At 38.3% G+C, this 22734-nt stretch overlaps 1 protein-coding gene across 1 annotated transcript in view; it reads left to right on the top strand.

Annotated features, from left to right (window-relative positions):
• The window catches only part of LOC132767554 (dynein axonemal heavy chain 11-like), a 248650-nt gene that overhangs the window by 68066 nt on the left and 157850 nt on the right, over positions 1-22734 (top strand). Inside the window, exons 30-36 of the mRNA XM_060762691.2 lie at positions 1462-1593; positions 4971-5131; positions 12020-12176; positions 16095-16240; positions 16335-16451; positions 18508-18646; positions 21717-21809. Coding sequence (XP_060618674.2) covers positions 1462-1593; positions 4971-5131; positions 12020-12176; positions 16095-16240; positions 16335-16451; positions 18508-18646; positions 21717-21809 — 945 coding nt within the window. The remainder of the gene's footprint in view (positions 1-1461; positions 1594-4970; positions 5132-12019; positions 12177-16094; positions 16241-16334; positions 16452-18507; positions 18647-21716; positions 21810-22734) is intronic.

The raw sequence follows: 22734 nt of genomic DNA on the forward strand, positions 1-22734 counted from the left end.
TTATTATTATTATTATTATTATTATTATTATTAGCATTATTATTAGCATTTCAGCTGCTTTGAGTCTGTTTCAAGCCAGAAAAAAATAGCCATATAAATATAAATATCATAATCATCATCATCATCATCACCATCACCATCTACAAACAGCCACTGCTTCTGAAACAGTGAGTGCTGACCCCAAATGGGATCCCCTCAGCTCATGGTTGGGGTCAGAAACACTTGACAACAATACAGGTTTTATGAACATCACCAAGTGACTGTTTTAGATATTTACACAAATTTGCTGTGTAGCGTTTACATGGACTCTGTAGAAGATGCTTCAGTTGTACTTTATAAAAAGAAAAATCAACCTATTTAGCAAGCCTTTCAAATGCTGATTTGTTATCAGTAAAGGTTTGATTTTTGGCCTATTTTATATACCCATATACCGTGGTCACATAAAAATGTAGCAGGCCAAAAGGGGCTGTAAGTGGAAATGTTTAAGAAGCTCTGCACTAAACCATGGGTGGAAAATGTGTCACTTTCAGGTGTTGTTGGATTGTAATTCTCCGAAATGTTATGCAGCAGAACTAATCCTGAGAATTACTGGAGTTGCAGACCAACAATATCTGGAGGACCTCTCCATTTTCTCCCTTGTTCTTAGATCCTAGGACCATGTTCTATAATAACATATCTGACAGAGTACAGAAACCATGTTCAACTATGCCTCCTTTCCCTCTAGAGATTGCGTAAAATTATCAAATCCCACGACTTTCCCTAGCATGATACAAAATCCTATTTGGGATCAAGGCATAGAAGTGTTCCGCCTCCTGAAATTGCTTAGAGAACTCTTTAATGCATTTCAGCACTCTATCAGGTCTTCCTCCAAGTTCCATGTGTGTTTGATTCCTACCAATTTGATAGCAACTCCAGTGATTTATTGTAGGTATCTTGGCATCAGTTCTTGGTGTACGCATATGTGTTGTGAATCTAGCAATCAAGATTTGTTCTTCAGGAAGATGAATTGGCTTTTCATCTTTTGTCACATGCGATAGTTAATATATCAGGATAGCTATGCATGATTTCCCCATCTTTTTTTGGTAAAAGAGTTTAAATAACAAAGCATCGCTGTTTGGCTATTGTGTAATTCTTTATGCTCTGTGTACCGAAACTCTTAATAATTCCATCACATTGAATTATCAAGCAAATGTAGCACAAATGAATCTGTGTGGCAGAATTTAATATATAGTGAAATAAAAGTGATGGCCACTAGCTGAAGAGTATATCTTTGTTATTAAGGATGCAAATTGCAATTATGAGAAAACAATACCATTATTACTTTGCCAAAGTTATTTGTATTGATTAAAAGCCCCAATAAGTATGCCTTGCTTGCCAGAACTGCTCCATTTAGCACTTGACATATAATCGGGTTTTCCCTTCACAGTGTAATATCTCCATTGAAATATAATTATTTCACAGATTGCTCAACTGAATGCCCTTATAAACATGCTGCTAGGGGAACTCACCCCTGGAGATCGTCAGAAGATCATGACAATATGCACAATTGATGTGCATGCAAGAGATGTTGTAGCCAAGCTTATAGCACAGAAGGTAATTTGTTGCAGAGCAATTACCCTAATGCATTTTTAAAAGCATAAAATAAAAAATAATTTCATTTGTTGAAAAGATATTTGGCTTGCTTATGTATAAGGATGACAGAGTATTTTGATTCAATCAATGTCTGTCCTTTTTACTTTGGTTTCAGACTAAATAATTACACTTACCAGTTTTGGGGGGAGGGTGCTACTTAAATGTGTGTGCGTGTGTGTCCAAATGTTTTGTGTTTATTAAAACCGTATGCTATGAAATGATAGCAAGTTCTCAATTATCTTTCCCAGACCTGTTCAATATTACTGTGAATGTGAGCATTTATTACAACTCACTTTGCAATTTAAATTGTACAAAATACTATAATTGTATAGGAATCTAGCAGAGAACCTTCTGTTTCTTCTGTGCATATTAAGGATTTTTATCCCCCCCCCCCCCCCCACCTTCAGGAAAGTTGTAATGTTAACTTGACAGTTACTTCCAGCCTCACTCTAAATGTATGGCTTCCCTGCAGAACTTCAGGCATTTCAGAAAGAAGCAAGTTATGGTTTCATCAAGTGGGTTCATTTCCCCTCATCCTTGACAGTGTAACCGCTAACATGTCCTTGCCCTCTGGCCCAATCCATTATACCACAGCTCCAGAAGGAGAAGGCAAGGCAAGGGGAGACTGTTACTCCCTCTCCTTGGTCATATCATTGTATTCCTTGCTAGGAAAGGGCAGTTTGAGAGCTATTTGGCCCTAGACATTTTTCTGTTTGAGCTAGAGAAGGAAGTGGTTGTCTCTCTCCAGTCAAGGAAAAGCATGGTACAAAAAGTTAGGTATGCTGTTTGGGAACATGAGGTGGAAAATTTCACCAGGACTGTCGAAGGCTTTCATGTCTGGAATCACTGGGGTGTTGTGTAGTTTCCGACCGTGTTCTAGCAGCATTTTCTCCTGACGTTTTGCATGCATATGTGGCTGGCATCTTCAGAGACATGTGAGTGTGGAAAAGAGCAAACCATAGACCACTTACTACAGTGCAGTCTGATCCCTGCCACATGCACAATGGAGGACCTTCTTACAGCAGCAACAGAGGCATTCAAAGTGGCCAGCTTCTGGTCAAAGGAAATTTAGTACAATGCCAAGTTTCTAACTTTGTTTGTGGTTTTCCTATACATTATAACTGCATCCTCAATTTGTGTCTGACACGATAAATAAAATAAATTTTTCAGAGGATCAGATGAAACATCTGAAGAAAATGATGCTACAACACAGCCATACAGCCTGGAAACCACACAATACCCCAATTTCACCAGTATTTGTTTTTCCCACATAGAGAAAAAGACAGAATAGAAATAGAATAAAACCAATAAATGAATACAATCAGTTCTCCACATTTGGTGGGCTTGGAGGCACAGGATAAAAGTATAAAACAGCAAATGAAGGATAAAAGTATAAAACAGCAAATGAATAAATTTCTTTCTTTTTTTTACTTGATTGAAAACTTCTCTATTAATTTCTAGGTCTTCCAGCATAATTATATGGTCAACTTCCTCTGGAATCTGAAGATAGAATCACATTGGAGGACATAGAGATTCCTAGAGAGACGATCTCTCTAGAAAACTCTGGGTCCTCCAACATTACTGGAGGAAGCTGAACACAGAGCCACACGGCAGGAGTTAGAAATTTTTAGAGATGATGTTTTTAATCAAATTTGTGAACAATCAAATCCCCTAAAGTCAAGAGCACAAATGTAGAGGGAAAACTGTAATAACAAAAGACAAAATTAATAGTAAGCAAGTATAGTACAGTAGGTTCTTGTGGGTTTTTTCGGGCTATAGAGCCATGTTCTAGAGGCATTTCTCCTGACGTTTCGCCTGCATTTATGGCAAGCATCCTCAGAGGTAGTGAGGTCTGTTGGAATTAAGGCAATGGGATATATATCTGTGGAATGGCTGAGGTGGGGCAAAGAGCTTTTCTCTGCTGGAGCTAGGTGTGAATGTTTCAACTGGCCACCTTCATTAGCATTTGAAGGCCTGGCTGAGCCTGGGAAAATCTCTTGCTGAGAGCTGTTAAGTTGTGCCTGGTTGTTTCCTCTCTGCTGTTTTGCTGTTGTAATTTTAGAGTTTTTTAATACTGGTAGCCAGATTTTGTTCATTTTCATGGTCTCTTCCTTTCTGTTGAAATTGTCCACATGCTTGTGGATTTCAGTGGCTTCTCTGTGTAGTCTGACATGGTGGTTGTTGGTGTGGTCCAGCATTTCTGTGTTCTCAAATAATATGCTGTGTCCAGGCTGGTTCATCAGGTGCTCTGCTATGGCTGACTTCTCTGGTTGAAGTAGTCTGCAGTGCCTTTCATGTTCCTTGATGCGTGTCTGGGCGCTGCGTTTGGTGGTCCCTATGTAGACTTGTCCACAGCTGCATGGTATACGGTAGACTCCTGCAGAGGTGAGAGGATCCCTCTTGTCCTTTGCTGAATGTAGCATTTGTACGTAGCATAGTACAGTGGTTTGACTCAAGTAAACCAGGGTGTGATTCCTTGCTCAGCTATGGGGACACACACTGAGGGGTCTTGGACATGACACACTCTCTTGGCTTATAGCAACGGCAATGGCAAAACCTGTCTGAACAGAAGTTCAGAGATTGACTATTTGGATACTTCTCTATATAGACCATATTGAAAGGTAAAGGTTTTCCCTTGACATTAAATCTAGTTGAGTCTGACTCTGTGGGGTGATGCTCTGTAGACGCCTTCAAAGTCATGTGGCCGGCATGACTGCATGGAGCTTCCCGCTGGAGTGGTACCTATTGATCTATTCATATTTGCATGTTTTTGAACTGCTAGGTTGGCAGGAGCTGGGGCTAACAACAGGAGCTCATTCCGTTTCATAGATTCAAACCGCCAAGCTTCCGGTCTGCAAGTTCTGCAGCTTAGTGATTTAACCAGCTGCACCACCACAGCCCCATAGAACATACTTACTGGTTGCATGTTAACCTATGAAATGATGTTGGTCCCAGATGTTGGTGACTATAAGTAGCATCATTCTCAACTGCTGGGGGAGGGGCATGAGGGAACGAGAGGCATTATATTGCCATTTGTCTCGGATGCCAAAATGTTTGTGGTCTTTCCTCGCTTTCCCGCTTTTCTAGAATCCCTGCATTTTACTTGATAAACTGCATTACGAATGTAGCAAAATATGAACTGCGGTTACTAGAGGTTCTGCTATCAGTGAATCTATCCTATGGTTTAGTCTCAACTTCAAAAGAAATGTTGAATTGAATTTGATTATGATCATACAGTGGGGGGAAAGAAAATAAAAATATTTCTAGACTGCCGCCTTAGTTATAGAATTTTCTGGAATATCTATTAATTTGTTGCTCCCCCTTTCCTTTTTCTTGAGGTTTCTAATGGGCAAGCATTTACATGGCTATCACAACTGCGTCACCGATGGGATGAAGAGCTAAGCGAATGTTTTGTCAACATTTGTGATGCCCAATTTCGGTATGCTTATGAATATCTTGGGAATAGTCCCAGACTTGTAATCACGCTGCTAACTGACAGGTAAGGGCCGTAATTGAAATGGCTGAAGGGCAGAATGGCCTGAGTGAAAATTGGCCTGTTCCTTTAATGGCTGCATAGAAGAAGGAATTCCAGCAAGTGTTGAGAGTCAGCTGGTTGCATGACAAGCAACACCTTCTGAAATTTCTGTTTTACACAACCATTAAAAGTACATAAACTTTCAACAATTTTTAATCTGGCAACTATGATTTGGAGAAAATTTTAAGAGAGTAGAATTATGAAGGTTTCTGGGTTTTAGCTTTTCTAATCGTTTCTCCATTTCTGAATATACGTATAAAATAGCGAAATTTAGGCATCAACAAAAAGCCTGATTATTAGGAGAGTGGGAAAGTGGTTGGATTTTGGTTTAAAAAAACAACTGTTATTCTTTCTTAAAAACATGAGTATTTTCTCCATCTTTTCTAATGTTGGGTCTGCAGAGGTGTAAATGGGTCTAGCTAACTTTATTGATCAACATTTTACCTCAAAAAAGGAGAAAAAAAATCCCAAATGCTGCGATCTTATGCCTGTTTAGCCAGGAGGAAGTACCATTTGACTATCCTGTTAATTATTTTTTGCATTTTTTGCATATGGTGAAAGCAATTTGTTGAGGAGAATGGTCTTTTCACTCTCTTTACTTGCATTCAGGGTTTTTTTTTAAGACCCAACAACTGCGTGTTGCTCTGAACAGTTGCTGAAGAAAAATCTCTTTCCACTGAACATAATCGTTTTGTTGTGGTGCAATGCACAATAGCAGTTGGAAGGGAAAATTTGCAGCAATTTTAAATATTCTTTTTGCTGAAATTGTTTATCCACATTGCCAAAGCCTTTAAGGAAGTACTGATGTTTTTTGCAATGTCAAGAGCAGCTGTCTCTGTCTCCTGCGGCTGGCTGCCCACTAACTAGACAGATGGCAGACAGAAGCTGATGTAAAAAGGCAGAAGAGGAGTGGGGGAAGGAAACATGGCAGCACCTCTAAGGCTAGCTAAGGGTTTTTATTTTATTTTACTATGGGTGGATATAAACACACTTCTTCAGATGCAATGCAAAGTGACTGAGGTGTGTCTACTCTAGGCAGAAATAACTTTTCTGGATTGCAGGAAGCACAGTTGCCATACAGTTATGAGAGGGTTGATGGCACCTCTGTATTTTGAGACCTGGGAAACCTTGTCTGGAACCATATGCTCTGAAGGGGTGATTAAGATTGCCCGTTTCTCTCTGTGTGTTTTAATGTGCTTAAATAATCAAGCTGCCAAATAGCATTAAAATATAGAATTCCTATTAATTGCCATTTTGCATGATAACCTGACAATGAAGCCCAAAGTGAGTAAGACTGATTTGCCACAGAGATGAACTTTTTAATATATGTATATACAGTGAGGAAAGGAAACAGACGCAGGGTATACAGGGCAGCCAAGGAGCTGCAGAGGATGCCTGTTGACCAAACTCGCAGCAACAGCCTCTTCCTGTGTCTTTTTGCAGAGACCTGCAGGGAGGCTGGGACTAATGAGACCGGAGCATACAAATTAGCCCTAGCCGAGCCAGCAGGTCAGAGAGGGCTGAGCAGAAAGTTTTGACAATACCCGAGAAAAGAAAAATAACAGGAAATAATTTCAAAGCTGAGCTATCTTCTGTAATTTACCAGTTGAATAATAGTCTCGTGCCGCTGTTTCTGCTGATCTTCACAGGTCACTGTATTCAAGAAAACAGGGTCCATAAAAGGAACTTCTTTAAACTCTGCTTCCTTCCCCACCATACCTGGCCAAAATTGTGATAATTAGATGCAGCAAAAGTACCAAAAGGAGATACCCCTGGGAATGTGAAGAAACTACACTGTTTTTCCTTGGCCCTCAACGATTTTCCTTGGCCCTCAACAGGACAATCACTGCATAGCTGGGGTAATCCATAAAACCCTTTCACAATTCTGTGCAAATTTATAACACACTTGCTGTATCCAACGAGTGCCCGGGGTTTACACTTTGGCCAGAGGCACCATAGCAGCTTCCTGGCTCAGGATTATAAACCACCCACACTAAACTGAAAATCCCAGAATTCAGTCAGATTCTGTTGGAGTGGAATAATAAATATTGGATTTCATGCTTCCCATGACTGGATGCTTTTGATAAAATGCCTCAACATTATGATGTTCAGTTTAGATGTGCCACTTTATAGACCACTGATACATTTACCTGGTTTGGACTGGAGTGATACTGGGGATCCTACTTCTGGTTTAAAATTAATTTGACTGGTAACCCCACAATCCATATTCTATACAAAATAGACCATGAACAAGAAAAAGAATTTTATTTTATTCCCAATAGCTGAAATTTGGAGATCAGTATTAAACTTTGGATGTCAGTGCTAACAGAACCATCAAGTATGATTAAAATTTATTCATAATGTACCTTTTGGAGAACAAAAAAAATCTATTGTTTTGGTACCTGATGGATCTGATCAAGAATACGTTTTTATTTTTTATCCTTTTCTAGTGATATACTAAGTTTGGAGATCCTGTGATCAAGTATGCAGAGTCATACACTTTGAATTACAGCATGGGTAACCAAAGCTTATCTCTCCAAATGTTGTTGGAATATAATTTCCATTATCCTTAGCCAACATAGCCAATGATGATTAAGGACCTCATCACCTGGGGACAGTGTGGTTGGTAATGGGCTGCCATGCCATGACATTTCCCCATTGTCCCCAGCTTCCTCCCGTGCTGTCCCCTGTTTCTTCAATGAGGAGACGGGTGGTCACCCGTGTCCTCAGGGCTCCCTCTTAGTGCGCTGCTGGAACGGAGCCCAACAGAGACCCACCAGAAGTATCCCTGTGTCATATGATGGGTTCTGGTGGACTCTGTCCATCTGTTGTCAGTCATTATACATTTTAGCATGTCAAACTATCAAGTCCAAGAGCATATACAATGAATTTTAGAATTTTAATCAAAATTCACTTTGTAAAGTTTGTTTCCTTTATTGATGACATTTTTAAAAGAAATGTTTTATATTGAATCACAATAGCTGACTATTATTAATACATCATATACCAGAATCAGATATTTTCATCGTCTAAACAAGTTTTCATAGAGCGAATTTAAAGTAGTTTGAAGATGCTATCCTGGGCTCATTGGTATCAAAGACTGGTTGTCAGATTCAAGATACCACTTTCAGATTGGCATTTTTGATTGAAATAATAAGCAAATAGTTGAGTTTCAGGTACAAATTCTTTAGGCTACACCAGTTTGACAAACATCTCTGACACAAAGAAATCTGTTGGAGATGAGGATTTAGAACAATATAAATTGATTATCTCTTATCCAACATAGTTAGGATCAGAAGTGTTTTGGATTTTTGGATAGATGTTGGGTGGTGGGGATTTATCAGGAATTCTGAAATCCAAATATTCCAAAATCCAAAATTGTCCACATGAGAGTCAATTCTAAACATGAAAGTCATTTATGTTTCATGTACAACTAATACATATAGCTGAAGTTAAATTATTTGTAATATTTTTGTGTATTAACAAAGTATGTGTACATTGAACCATCAGAAAGCAAAGCTTTCATTATCTCAGCCAGCCATGTGGACAATTTTGGAGTATTTTGAACTTCATAATTCCTGATAGGGATGCCCAATCTGTACCAGCAATACTGTATTTTTCTGGTTCACTCTGCACAACATTTTTCTGGTTCACTTGAGAATATCATTCTCCAGTCTGGCTAGGCATTTGTCCCTTTATAGCTGATTCAAGCTTCACAGAATTTTTCTTTTCAAAAATATCAAGAGACAAAGCAAGTAAGAGAGTAACCCCCAACCTTAATGTGAGGAACTTTGCACTTTTTCCATAGCCAATCCCATGCCACACCGAGTACAGCCAGAAAAGTTACATGTTTTTTGTAATTGCCAAAAGAGAACTTTCCCCCTAGAGTAAAATTTATAAAAAGAAATTCTATTCCTTATTTCTTTAAAAGTTGTGGATTAAGAAAAACTTTTTCTCCCCCTTCTTTTTAACATGTTGGGGCATTTCCTGTGACCTTGAAGAGGAAGGAGCTAGGGACAAATTTTCTTTTAATGATGAAGCAGTCCACCTAGTAGTAACTGAATCCCCCACGTATCCTTCCCCATGCCTTTTTGTGTGCATAACTTTAGAAGTTTTGAAAAGAACAATAACATTCTTGTACATGACAGAAACAGCTGGTTAAAAAAAGATAGGAAAGGCTGGCCACTTAGATTTCACCAGATGGGTAGAGTATGACATGATCAATTATATCTTAGTAAAGCGGTAGGATCAATGCGCTGGAGGAGGGCATACAAGAACAAACGAAGAAGGACACCTTGTGGAGTTTAAGGAAAAAAGGGTAGAGAGCATCGTGATCAGGAAAGGACAAAGGAAATAGCCCACTCCTTCAGAAGCCAATGGAGGCAGGCCTACTAGTAAAGTACAAGGAGAGCAGGTATACAGTAATAATAATAAGTACTGCAGGGTTATAGGATCATGTGGAGATGGTCACGGAAGAAAGCAAAAGTACCGTAGCGCTAAAGGAAAAGGTTTTCTGGAAGTCAAAGATATCAGAGAGCACACAAAAGACAATCACGAGGGTGAAGGAGATGAAGATCAAGGGTGGAGAAGAAGACTAATGAGGAAGAAGAAGATTTAGAGAAAGCTGGAAGACCTAGTGAGGCCCTCTAGCATGAGAGATGAAAGAGCACAGGGTGGTAAATAGCAGAAGAGATTTCTTCAAGCTGGCGAACAATGCCAGTGGCAGGAAGCCTAGAAAGCTGTCTCAATTGAGCCTGAATAAATGGTTAAGATGAGAGGCCTGAGATGCGGCCTTGGAAAGAATGTCCTCAAAACTTCATATATGGCACTCTTACTTTGGAAAGAGAAAATAGGTGAAGGGCCTATCGTTACTCAGTAGTTAGCACTCAAGAATTGTACAAGGAGTAGAATTAGTGCTGCTAGGTTTCTACAAAATAGAATTACAAACCCATGTAGGTCTTGATGGGCAGATAAAATTATTTTGAATATTGCCACCCAAGTTTATATTGATGAACTCAAACCAATTCTTTGGACTCCCAGTGGTCAGCATGTAGACCAGCATAGCTAGACATAATGTTAATCCATTTCTTATTGTTTTTCTCATTTTTAGGGTTTGAAAAAATGAACAACCATAATTCTAATTGGTAGTGTGAGGTTTCTTGTTTTTGGACTCAACTTGGCAGAGTTTATACATGCATTAATTAAAGTTTCCTTTATGATAATTTCTGTAAAGTGGAAAGAAGTGTTACCTGTTGATACAATTCCAAATGAATATCCAATACCTGCTAGAGAGCTTAGACTATTTGTGATTAATGTTGACATCATTATAGTCATTTTGTGGATTATGTATATTGGAATCAGAACAGTGGACACTCAAAATTCTTCTAGAATTAGGAATCATATGGCCCTTTGAATATTGTTGGACCCCAGATACTAACAATAATCACTGTTGTCCATGCTAACTAACTCTGATGAGCATTGTGGTCCACAAACATTGGGAAGGTCATAGGGCTCCTTCTAGAAACTCCATGATTATTAGAAAATAGAAAACAACACAGTGTTGGGAAATGTTTATGAATAGTTTATTGGCAAACATGGAGTCTAAAGCCATGAATGAATTACCTTACTATGTATTTTCTAGTAGATCTTTTCGGAAGCAGCTGTTATTGCTAACTCATGGGGTTTTAGTACGTACAACCAGAAGACATTGTCATATTTGAACCATTTCACTCTTACCACATCAACTTCTGTATCCCACTTGGTGTGTGAGTGGGGTGTACTTTAATATCATAGTTATTATATAACTATGAGAAAACTGATTTTAAATCCCCACTGTTCTACAGCTACCTTTTACAAATGTTATGTGCAAGCTTCTCACATGCACTGCAGGCTTTTCAACTGTAAAACATATTCTGTACCCCTATGACTACTTGGATTGTGTGAGCTGCACCGCTCCATTTGCAAAAGAGGAAGAAATATAAGATATATATTCAATAATTAAACAGAGATATTTAGCGCAATAAGCATGTGTAGTTATAATATATGCTGTTTGACATCTTATCTGAAACATGTTGTTACAGCAGCTGCCAGTGTTTCCAGATGGTCACTTTCCCCATCCTGTATAAGAGGGCAGTGCAATCCAAACTCAGAGATATGTTGTCTGTTGTAGGATTAGAAAAAGACTGAAGGCTCTTGTGTTACCTGAACCAGTTTTCCATTCAGTGAACTGTCTAAGTACTGGCTAATGTCAGAGAGCAACTGGCAGAAGGATTTTTGAAAATAACTATTCTGCTGGCTGAGATTAACCAGCAAAGGAGTCCCCCAAAGTGGTGTGGAAGAGGAGCATGTGTCCCATTCCCATTCTGTTTGTGGCTTTCTCTTGTGTGGTGATCCTTTTGTTAATGTTTAGACCCAGACATAATACTCTGTTTTATATCACTGGAAATTCAGCTCAATATCAATGGTTTGACTATCTTGATATCTTGACCTCTTCAAACTGAAGACAATATAATAATTTTGTGCCTTTGACTTGTTAAAGATACATGAACTAATGTAGACAAATAATTACTTCAGAAAGTACATTTGATAGATAAAATCTATTTGAGATTTGAAATTCTTGTGGGTTTTTGGTCTTTTTCTAGCACATATTATTCTGAAAGTGTGGAAAATAAAAGTCTATTTGGTACAATAGTCTTTTGGACCAAAAGACTATTTGGTACAATAGTCAAGACATTGCACCCATAGATTGCAACCCATACAGTCACTGCTCTGCAAAAAATGGTGGTATTATCTTAATGTATTTCTTCTGTAGCTTTTCCAGAAGTAAACGGTATAACATATCTTTTCTTACAGATGCTATATTACCTTAACACAGTCTCTTCACTTGACTATGAGTGGTGCTTTATCAGGACCTGCAGGAACAGGGAAAACAGAAACCACCAAGGATTTAGGTCGGTCTCTAGGAATGATGGTTTATGTCTTCAACTGCTCAGAACAAATGGATTACAAGGTACTGTATTTGTTCAAATGCTAATTAAAAGCCGTATGGCTTTGTTATTCATCTATGTCTTCATCAAGTAAACTAGATGAAGACTAAGAGCTGAAATTGCAAATTACAATAGAACCCAACCGCTGACCACCGGTTACATCATGATAAAACTTCACTGCCACCAATCTAAATGTATTGGTCTACGATCACACCATTCACTCTTCTGTGTCCCATTGGTCCACCGACTACTGGAGTCAGTTCACAGAGCCACTCAAAAACGGAGGGAAACTCCAACTTAAATAATGATGGCTGTTATGCAGACAGCCCCCTTTCTTTTATTGATGCACAGAAAGACACACTGAATACTTGTGGTAAAGTATAAATTGTGGTGAAGATTTGTGAAGTTTATTTGAACTAGATCAAGAAGGTTGCTCAGATATTAGGAGAGATTCAGACACATTATTTATTATTATTTATTATTTCATACACTTTTACCCCACCCTTCTCCCCCCAAGGGGGGACTCAGGGCGGCCTCACATAAGCACCGTACGATGCTGTGATCATATAAATACTCAACAAATGCAATAAAACATTAACAACAATTCATTAAAACAATAAATTAGCCACGCCAGTTAAAACCAAATCCAAGTCTGGGGTTAATTCAATGTCACAGTATCCAAGTCTTCTTTCCAATTGCTTCTGTCCACTAATTGAACGCCTGGTCCCAAAACCAAGTCTTCAGTTTTCTTCTAAAGGACAGGAGGGAGGTGGCCAACCTGATATCCTTGGGGAGAGAGTTCCACAGACACATATAGTTTCAGAAGATTATCAAACTGTTTTCTTAAAAGAAAATGGTTCTTTCACTTGTCTTCCACAGAAATATGTTCACTCACAGGAGAATTAACCGGCCTTTTCAAAGTCTCTCAGTTCTCCCTTCCAGAGGCTCCTCATATAGGCACTCTGTCCCTTAGAGGCTCTCTAAAATGTAGCACTATTTTTAATTTCCTCCTCACAGATGTTTGTCCCTCCTCAGACTTCTCCCAGTCTCCCAGATTATTGGTTTCTCACTGGCGCCCTCTACCTTCTGTAGCTCCAGGGCCTAGAACGTTTCCTACACAGTAGCCTAGCAAAGTAGGCCCATTCCGGTACATAAGTCATGGAAATATATGGCTTATTACAATAAGTAGATGGTTGCCCTCTAAGCCACTATTTGCATTTGCCCCCTTTAGCAGAAAAAACAGATACTTCAGGACTGAGATCTGCTCAGACCTGATATTTGGTACATAATAGTGGTGTATCCTTCACTTAACATGTGTGTGTATGTGTGTGTGTGTGTGTGTGAGTGAGTGAAAGGATGCTGTTAGAATTACTTTGAATTAGGTGTTTTGTATCCTGCTATCCCATAGATGGTGACTAATCATCACATAATATGCACTCTTCTATTATTACAGCAAGTGTGAGGCTAGCATTTAACTGCCAACTCATTATCCAATAAATGAAACATGCTCTTTTATGAAGGTGTATAAATTATACTATAAGATTTGTTCTGGAATAATATTATTCACTAGATTCAAATCATGGAATTGTGGTATTTAATATATTCTGATAGCTCAGCGAGACAGTATTTTAAATAATATTTTGTAGGTACAATTTCACGTACAAAACCATTTTGCAAAGCAACCTTGCACATAGGAGTGATATCCAGATACATACATTAAAATGGTTTGAAAATTATGATAACACAGACCATATGAGTATGGAAATTTAAATAGGTAGATCCCAGGTCTGGTTCAATGAATTCTGTTAATTAATTCTGAAAATTTACAAAGCATGAAAACATTTGCATCCAGTTTCTGAATACAAAGGTAATCAGTACTGGAGACCTGTGGAAACTCTCTTCCCTCTGAAGAGTCTTGGAAACTGTGATCTCCAGAGAACAAGGGGCTTTCTGGTTTACAAAGATCAGCCACAGATAAACACTAGTCTAATGATTGTTACTCCTGATCCAGAATCTACAAAGGTACTTTAGAAATGTAACTTACTGTTCCATTATCTTGGCGGAAGTTAAAAGGGGACCAAGTCAGAGAAGAATAGTCTATTTTACAGTAGGGGGAGGAGTTGAAGGAGGAAAACCATTTCCCCAATTTTCACTGGTTACTATCTCTCCCCCCCCCTTCCCATTTCATAAATTATGGTTGTTTCAACGATGGTGACATGGTTAGGAGGAATAACAGAAAAGCAAGGGAAAATGGTTTTACTCCATCAACTCCCTCCCCCCATAAAATGGACTATTCTTCTCTGTCTAGGCCCCCTTTTGACCTCTGCCCGGAACAGTACCAGAGGGCAGTATACTTATGCAATTGCATTGTGATTGTATATAGATGATCGGAACCCACTGTTTGCACTACAGAACCATTGTGTAATGATTCCACTTCAAGTGCCATGTTCAGTGCTATGACATCCTGGAATTGCTAGTTTAGGGGAGGGAACTATGGGATTCTCAGCTAGTTAGGGAGCTCTTCTGGTGTTTTAAGCAAATTATAAACCCCAGGATGTCACAGGATAAATTATGACATTTAAAGTGGACTATCAATGATAACATTAATCAGAATGCTTCCCCCCCCCCCCCACACGCACACACATATTCCTTCTTCTACACAGATGGTATAGGGAAGGGAGCTCTGAACAATTCAATTTGAATTGTGACAGAAATTCCTTCTTGTACACAGATGGTATAGGGAAGGGAGCTCTGAACAATTTGATTTGGAATAACGGAAAAAACGGAAATTGGTGTTAAAATCCATCCTTCTCCATCCACATATAGGGAATTCATCCACACAATAAGGGAAGAACAGGGGAATTGGTGGGTGGGTAGATGGGTATGATGCCATTGTTCCTGCTAATCAAAATATCCTGTGGCTCACATCTGCAAATCTGCTCTATTATGCCATTGTTTATTGCTTGGGAAAGCCCTCCTTGTCCACTGCGATTTTGAACTACAGCACATAGCTCTTTCTGTCTTATGGGATCTTAGTGAATTTTAATTACATCTCCCTCCTATGTTTTATCTCCCTGTTCTTTAAACTCTCTGCTAATGAAGACTCTGTATTCCTTATCTACAAGCCCTGGGAATCAGTGGTCACAATGGAGTTGCTGTAGGAGCAAAGGAATTTCAATAAAATCATATTCAAATTTACTGGGAATATGAAAAGGAAAATATGTCTCTAATGGCATTTCTAGTCTTTAATTGTTTACCAAATTGATTGATCAAAATCTAGTGATCTTGTTATTGGCAATGACATGGAAACAGCTCCCCATGAAATACAGTCATATGTGTATATTTTATTGTTTATAGGCCACTCTTTAGTTCTCAGAGAAGCTTACAATTAGAAGAATTGGGAGTAGGAAGCATGTGGATCGAGGTCCCTGTTGATGTATGCTGATTTTCTTACCAACTTCATTCATTCCAAATTAGTGTCACTGATTAGAAATGGTATATAACATACAGTTCCACCATCCAGACATTTCCAGAACAGCATGGAGAAAAAGTAATCGAGGACCAACAAATGTTAATTGACTACATTTTTGAGCCAATATTGTTGATTAGATCGTGCATAACAATTGTGGTGTGCCTGTTTGTAGCATTTTACTTTACCAGGCTCTTCATACCCACCATTTATATAAACTAAGTCAAGCTAATAAGCTTTACAATATAACCATACTGCATTTCTAAATGAGGTTTAATGCTATTGCTCCAGCCATAGAAAAAGTCTAAGCTGGCAAGGGAGTTATTTAAAAAATTAGCTGTTTCTTTAGCCTTTACGGTACCAATCATTCAGTCAATTCCTTAGTAGTTATAGTGCAATATATTTTCAAAGAATGAACAAAAACTGTACACTTTGTGGTTTTTAGTGTTTCTTTCTCCTTCCTCTTCATTAGTCAATTGGGAATATCTACAAAGGTCTGTGCCAAACTGGTGTGTGGGGATGTTTTGATGAATTTAATCGCATATCTGTGGAGGTGTTGTCTGTTGTAGCTGTTCAGGTTAAATCAATTCAAGATGCTATCCGTCACAAGAAAAAAAGGTACGCTGAGCATACAATTTAGTATTTGCATTAATTACAAATGTATGTTGTTAATGTCTTAATTTATAACAATGTCGCTCACCCATTCCCACAGGTTTAACTTTTTAGGTGAAACTATTAAATTGAAAGCAACAGTGGGGATTTTCATAACTCTTAATCCAGGTTATGCCGGAAGAGCAGAGCTTCCAGAAAACCTTAAAGCTCTTTTTCGGTATGTACTGTAATGAAGCAAGAATGGAAAATGTTACATTGGCTCCATAGAACATGAGCAGAAAGAAAATAAATGTTTGTATCTATAAGCAGAAGGAAAATAAATCTTAGGGGTTTTTTGTTTTGTTGCATACACTTGAATGAGAACTAGGATCCAAGCATGTAAGGCTTGAGTTAAGCTTTCATTTGTCCCCCTGTGGGCTTGGGAACAAAAGACAGTTTCAGATTGTAGAAGCAAATAGTTTGGTAAAGTGTGTACCATATATAATCATATATAAAATACATCATGCATAAGTCAAGGGCAGATTTTGAGGCCAAAATTATGGATTTTGATATGACCAGTGGGTAAATGGTGGCCTCTCAGCTGTGGAACACCCTCCTCAGTGATATTCGATCAGCTCCTTCCCTCCTAGCCTTCAGAAAGAAAGTAAAAACATGGCCATGTGACCAAGGTTTTGGAGAATAACTGCAGTGAAATAAATGAATGTAGAATCTGTGCAATGACAACTGGAATTGCTCTGGATTACAACCTTGGACTGTGTGATTTTAATAATTGATGTAATTGTTTTAGGTATTTTCATTCTTTGGTTTTTAAAATAAATGTTTATTTAATTGTATGCATTTTATGGCATTGAATTGTTGCCAATGTGTGAGGCCGCCCTGAGTCCCCCTCAGGGTTGAGAAGGGTGAGGTACAAATGTGGTAAATAAATAAATAAACAAATAAGTCAAGAATAAATTTGCAGAGAGGGGAAAGCCCCAGTGCCGCCTCAAGGGCCAGCTGCCCCTGGCCACCACTTCTGCCTTTTCCCCTCCCTGGCATTAAAAAAGTCAGAAGCAGCAGCATGGCAGAGAAAGTAGAGGGAGTTGGTGCTTCTTTTTACTATCTCCTGGGATAGATCAAGCAATTGCCTTTTGCCATTCCATTCAGAGATGGTAATATTTTTTTTTAAAGTTAATGTATGATACTAATACATTGGGGTGGGTGGATAAATTTTTAACTAAAATCTCTAGATTTCTATAATACATGAGTGTATACACTATTACAATTTCACAACATGGGGAAACATCCTAAAGGATAGTAGGAGATTGGTCCCTCACCCTGCCCCACATTTTAGATAATACTCAGACTTTGCTGGTGAATGGAAGGTCTGTCCATGCTTTCCATATAAGTAACTGGACTTCATACCAAAAAATAAATGGAAAGTTACAACCTGTGAAGGTCACTGAATAAAATTTATGGTTGCCTCTACCCCATTAGTACAGTCAAGTCAACTTTATTTATACCCAGTCCCATTTCCCCTTGGGGACTCGGGGCGGCTTACAACATAAATGGCAGGCATTCGATGCCATAGAGTACACATTAAAAATACAAATACATAATAAATTATATGCAAATAATTAAAATGACAATTTATCGTATAGTATTGTAGAGTTACACATATATCTCAGGCCTCTTTGGGTGTCAGAGAGAAGAAGCTCACTAGATATTCTCCCTGATCCCCCTGACCACATCTTTTTGCTTGAGGAGATGTGTGTGCTCTGCTTTACTTAAACTAGCCTGGTGTCCATAGAGGACACTGTCCTGTGACCAGTGCGGAAGTACAACCCACCTACAAGTCAAGTTCATTTCTGTATCTGGAATTAAATTTCTCTGACATTTTGTTCTTTGCCATAAGCAGAAAAACATCTTGGGTCAATCTTGGAAAGATGATTCCTCTGGAAATAAATGAAATCAGACTTATCAATAATTTTAGGGCCAGTTCTCCCTGGTAGAAGCATTCAGACTTGGAAGTTCTAGAGGTCGATTTGTACAGACATCTCCATGTATGACACCAATGGCCAAAAACAAAAAAACAAAAAAAAGTCTATGAACTATTTGTAGAAGTTAGTTTTCAAATTACTTTTTTGGGCTCTGGCACCCAGTCAGCATAGTCATTACTAACTTTCTCAAGCATTGCTTAAGCTATGGATTGCTTTATACAAGGGAGTCATGGTATTAATGGTAGCCTGTATTATAATGTGTATACATTTTAATCAATTTCATCAATTTAACAGGCCCTGCGCAATGGTGATTCCAGATCTTGAGCTCATTTGTGAAATAATGCTGGTGGCAGAAGGATTTGTGGATGCCCGGTTGCTTTCTAGAAAGTTTATTTGCCTCTATAAACTGTGCCATGAACTTCTATCGAAACAGGTGGCTGAAGATCAGTCTGAATGTGGTGGTTATATTTGGATTTGTATTCTGCCTTTAATCTAATATAGTAAACAATCACCACAACATTGCACAAGGTAGAAGAAAATGTGATTCATGCAGGCTAGATGGACTAGAATACCATCAGATTTAAATGTTATCAAAGGTCAAAGTAAGCTCAAATGTTTTCAGCCAACAGCAGGCATTGTAACAACTAAAATTGCCTTGACATTTGCTTGTTTATGAAGGTTTTTTACTGGCTTTGGACCAAGTGTATTGATACACTTTCTATCAAACCTGTACATTTTGAAACAAATTCGGATCACTTTTAATTTGTACTAGAGCAGGGGTTCCCAACCTTTTTTAAACCAGGGATCACTTTGACCAGGGACCAATTTCCAACATTAGTATCAAAAGAGCTACAAATAAGTTTTTGGTTAACTTTAGATTTGATTTGGTTATTTGGGGTGCTGATTCAGAAAATTGCATTGTATAGACCTCATCAGCTCTAGTTTTTTGACACAGAACATATGCCATCCAGTAATCACCATCTGCTCGCCCACAGAAAACCATATTAAGTATTCTAGAGCTGATGTGGTAGTAGTAATCTTTCGTGGGTAGTCAGCCTCTCTCCTCCTGACATCTCAATTGCCTCGGCATTATAAGAGAATTTCACAAGACCAGTCGCTCTTGTTGCTGTGTTTTCAAGGCAATGGTGTAGCAATGGTGAGGCTGTGGACCATATTTTTGTTCTTGCGAACCACTGGTGGTCTATGGACTGCAGGTTGGGAACCACTGTATTAGAGCAATGCAGTAGAGAATGACAGTTCTAGATTTCTTTTGGTAGCTGTAAAATAGTTCATAATTTATTATTTTTTAAATTTGAATTATTAAGAATTATTACTAATCTTGCAACCAACTAAACTGTAATTAAATACATTAATAATGACAGGCTCAAATGACTTCTCCTGCTGCTAGCAAATAGCTGAAGTGAGTATAGCTTATGTATGTTAGTGGGAGCTAGTTATCATTATTCTCATTTGAAAGTAGATATTTCCTTGTTCAAAACAATAATTTGAGACAATGGTGAGGGACATGTGGGTCACCACATAGGGATTCCAGCTCCCATAGGTGAATGCCATGGTCATGAAGAATGGGAGCCATATAACAGAAGCCCCTGAAGTGTCACAGAGTGAAGGCTATCAGTTGGAAGAAGACAATAGAAGCAACAAAACTGAGCATACCAGATGAATTTTAAGTATTTAAATCAAACCATTTCGGTGTGAGGCCAAGCAGTTTTCCTCGAGAGGATGTCATTATATATAAATTACACTTCCTGCCAGAACATGTTGAGCTTTCTTACTATTGACTAACAGATGAAACCCATGCTGGATATGATTAATCCTGCCTTATTTATTTTTACAATTTACTCCAACGTATCTACCTGGTTAATGGAATGGCAAAGCTAAGCCCATAATTACAACTGGGAGTATGAGGTGGGGAATTTTTAAAAAAATATTAGTTGCTTCTCTTTAGTCTTTAAAAAGATTATGTGTAAATACATACAAGATCACTATAATCTTTTTATTTAGACTTGTGTACTCAGAAGTTTATTTACAGCACTTGATAAAGCAAATCAAATTGAATATCTTATCTACAAATGATATCTTTACTCAGAAGATTCTATGAAGCAGAAAGATAAAGACTGAATGTTAAGTTAGAATGCATGTATAGTAGGGTTGGTGCAGTTGTGCATCCTTTGTCATTAGCTAATGTGGCTACCGATTATGGGAACTGGAGTTCAACAACATGTAGTGAGTTGCACGATTCCTACTCTAGATTTATCTTCTGTTCTTGTGTCTTATTTGTTATAAGACAGTGATAGAGATGGGAAGAATATCAATATTTTCCAAACAGTTAAAAAGCATAATTCGAAAGTGTTGAGAAACTGAGGAGGATAATCCTGGGCTGTCTGGAATCTTTGAAGTTCTGGACCTATTCTACAGAAATTTTGTATGTAATTGTTTTGCATATTTCTATGAAGGAAACAGTGCAATGAGAAGAAAACTGTTAACACTTTTCAGTACTTCCTTTGAGAAGAAAATTAACCAATAATAACATTGACAATAATAAAATTGACAATGAAAGCAAGGGTCCATTCAATCTTCACAATTGTTGCTCTGCTTTTTCATTTTACCTGCCATGGTCCCATCCTATGAAACTCAGAGAATTGAGTTTCACTCAGCCAGAGAGCACTAGAGCTCTCTGGCTGAGAATTCTAAATATTCCTCCCTAAACTGAAAATCCCAGCTGCATAATTGTGTCGTGTGTATAGTACTAAAATATGGTTTTTCAGAGAAGTGAGCTGTCTGAGCAATTTGATGGAGCCTCTTGACCCTCTCAATAGTCTACAAATCTATACTGATCTTGTACCACCTCGGCTGTCATGGCAGCTTCCAAAGAAGGCTGACAATTGAAATGTTGTGAGGATGTTGAGAAATTTCTTTCAGAGACTCTTGCCCTCATCTCTGAAAAATACAATTCCAAAGAAGGGTTTCAAAGTTCCCTTGGCAGCAAAGACAAATGTTTTAAAATCCATTTAGGTCTATGCTTTGGAACAGGAGAGGATCACTGCACTGACTTGTTGGAATTTCACAAAGCAATGGGTGCCAGGAAATACTGCAATTTATTCCAACACAGAAATTATGAGCCATGGCTTTTTTTTTAATCTAGCTATTTTGATATCCTGGGAAGTTTCAGCCAATATTGCATGGAAAAGACAGCTAGGGAGTCTTTTTTTGTTTTTGTTTTGCTCATCTACATATGGATCAAACCAAGGGTTTTAAAATTTGGCATTTCACCATTATATCTTCAAAAAGTTCAAATTTTATTTTCAAAAAAATATTATTTCTGACCAAAAAAAAAAAAAACCCAACCAAGTACCCACTAAAATAATTTGAGCTTTCCCTCCTATAAATTCAAATAGGTGTGAATTGCTTGCATGAATGATTAATGGTTTTCATTTAATATTTTCTGATATGATTGAAACCCATTGTTTGTTTCTCTTCCATAGGAACACTATGATTGGGGCCTTAGAGCTATAAAATCTGTTCTAGTTGTGGCTGGATCACTGAAACGAGAAGATCGAAGCAAACCTGAAGATAAGGTTATCCATTTAAAGTGCCCAATTCTCTTGATATGAATTAAGAAGAGGGATTTCAAAAGAACTGTTGACATTATCAGTTTTGGTTTGGATTTAATCTCTGTCCTCTCCACTAGACTCATGCTCTGATCATCTTCACATTTCCTCATGTTGCCTTCTCCTTTCATTTTGTAGACCTGTCACCTTTCTCCTCCAGCTCTGCCACCATAATTGCTCACCTCACCTGTCACTTAGAGCATGTGACCTCCTCCCTCCTTAAAAAAATCCCTTTCCATTGTGTCCAACAGATACTCCTTCTCTTACCTTTTCTACAACCTTGCTTGCTCTGTCCTTCAGCCCTTATTACCTGCTCATTATATTTTCTCTTCCAGCGGTACCAGCCTCAATGGCTTGAAGCTCTCTTGCTCTTTAACACAACACAACATTGCCCTTTCTTTATTCCATGCATGGAACACCCTAATCAAACATGTATGTAGTGCCAGAGCATCTTTCCTTTCATTCAAGTCCATTCTCAAAAGCCACTTTGTCAATGAAGCCTTTGGCAGAACTCTCGCTTAGCAAACAGTGACCAAATTTAGGAGAAATTACGTTTGCTCCCCTATTTTCTTTATTAAACGTGTCTCTTCCTCCATATGATTTCCGAAGTTTCTTCCATTGTATACTGCTGGTAACAGGAACCAATTTCTTCTGCTGATACTCATGGAACTTCTATAACTTGCTCCTCTTTCTTGCTTACTTTTCCTCTTTTGCTACTTTTCCTAGTTAGCACAGCTTTTTGGGTAGACTATCTGTCTCATAATTTGTATACAGTATTTTTGATCAGATTGGAAATATCATATCCACCTAGTTGTTAAAGCTGTTGGGTACAAAGAACTTCAGAGACTTTCTGCAGCAGTTGCTACTGAATTGTAACTCCCAACAGTCCTAA

Source organism: Anolis sagrei, chromosome 1 (assembly GCF_037176765.1).
Source record: "Anolis sagrei isolate rAnoSag1 chromosome 1, rAnoSag1.mat, whole genome shotgun sequence".
In the NCBI taxonomy this organism is placed as follows: Eukaryota; Metazoa; Chordata; class Lepidosauria; order Squamata; family Dactyloidae; genus Anolis; species Anolis sagrei.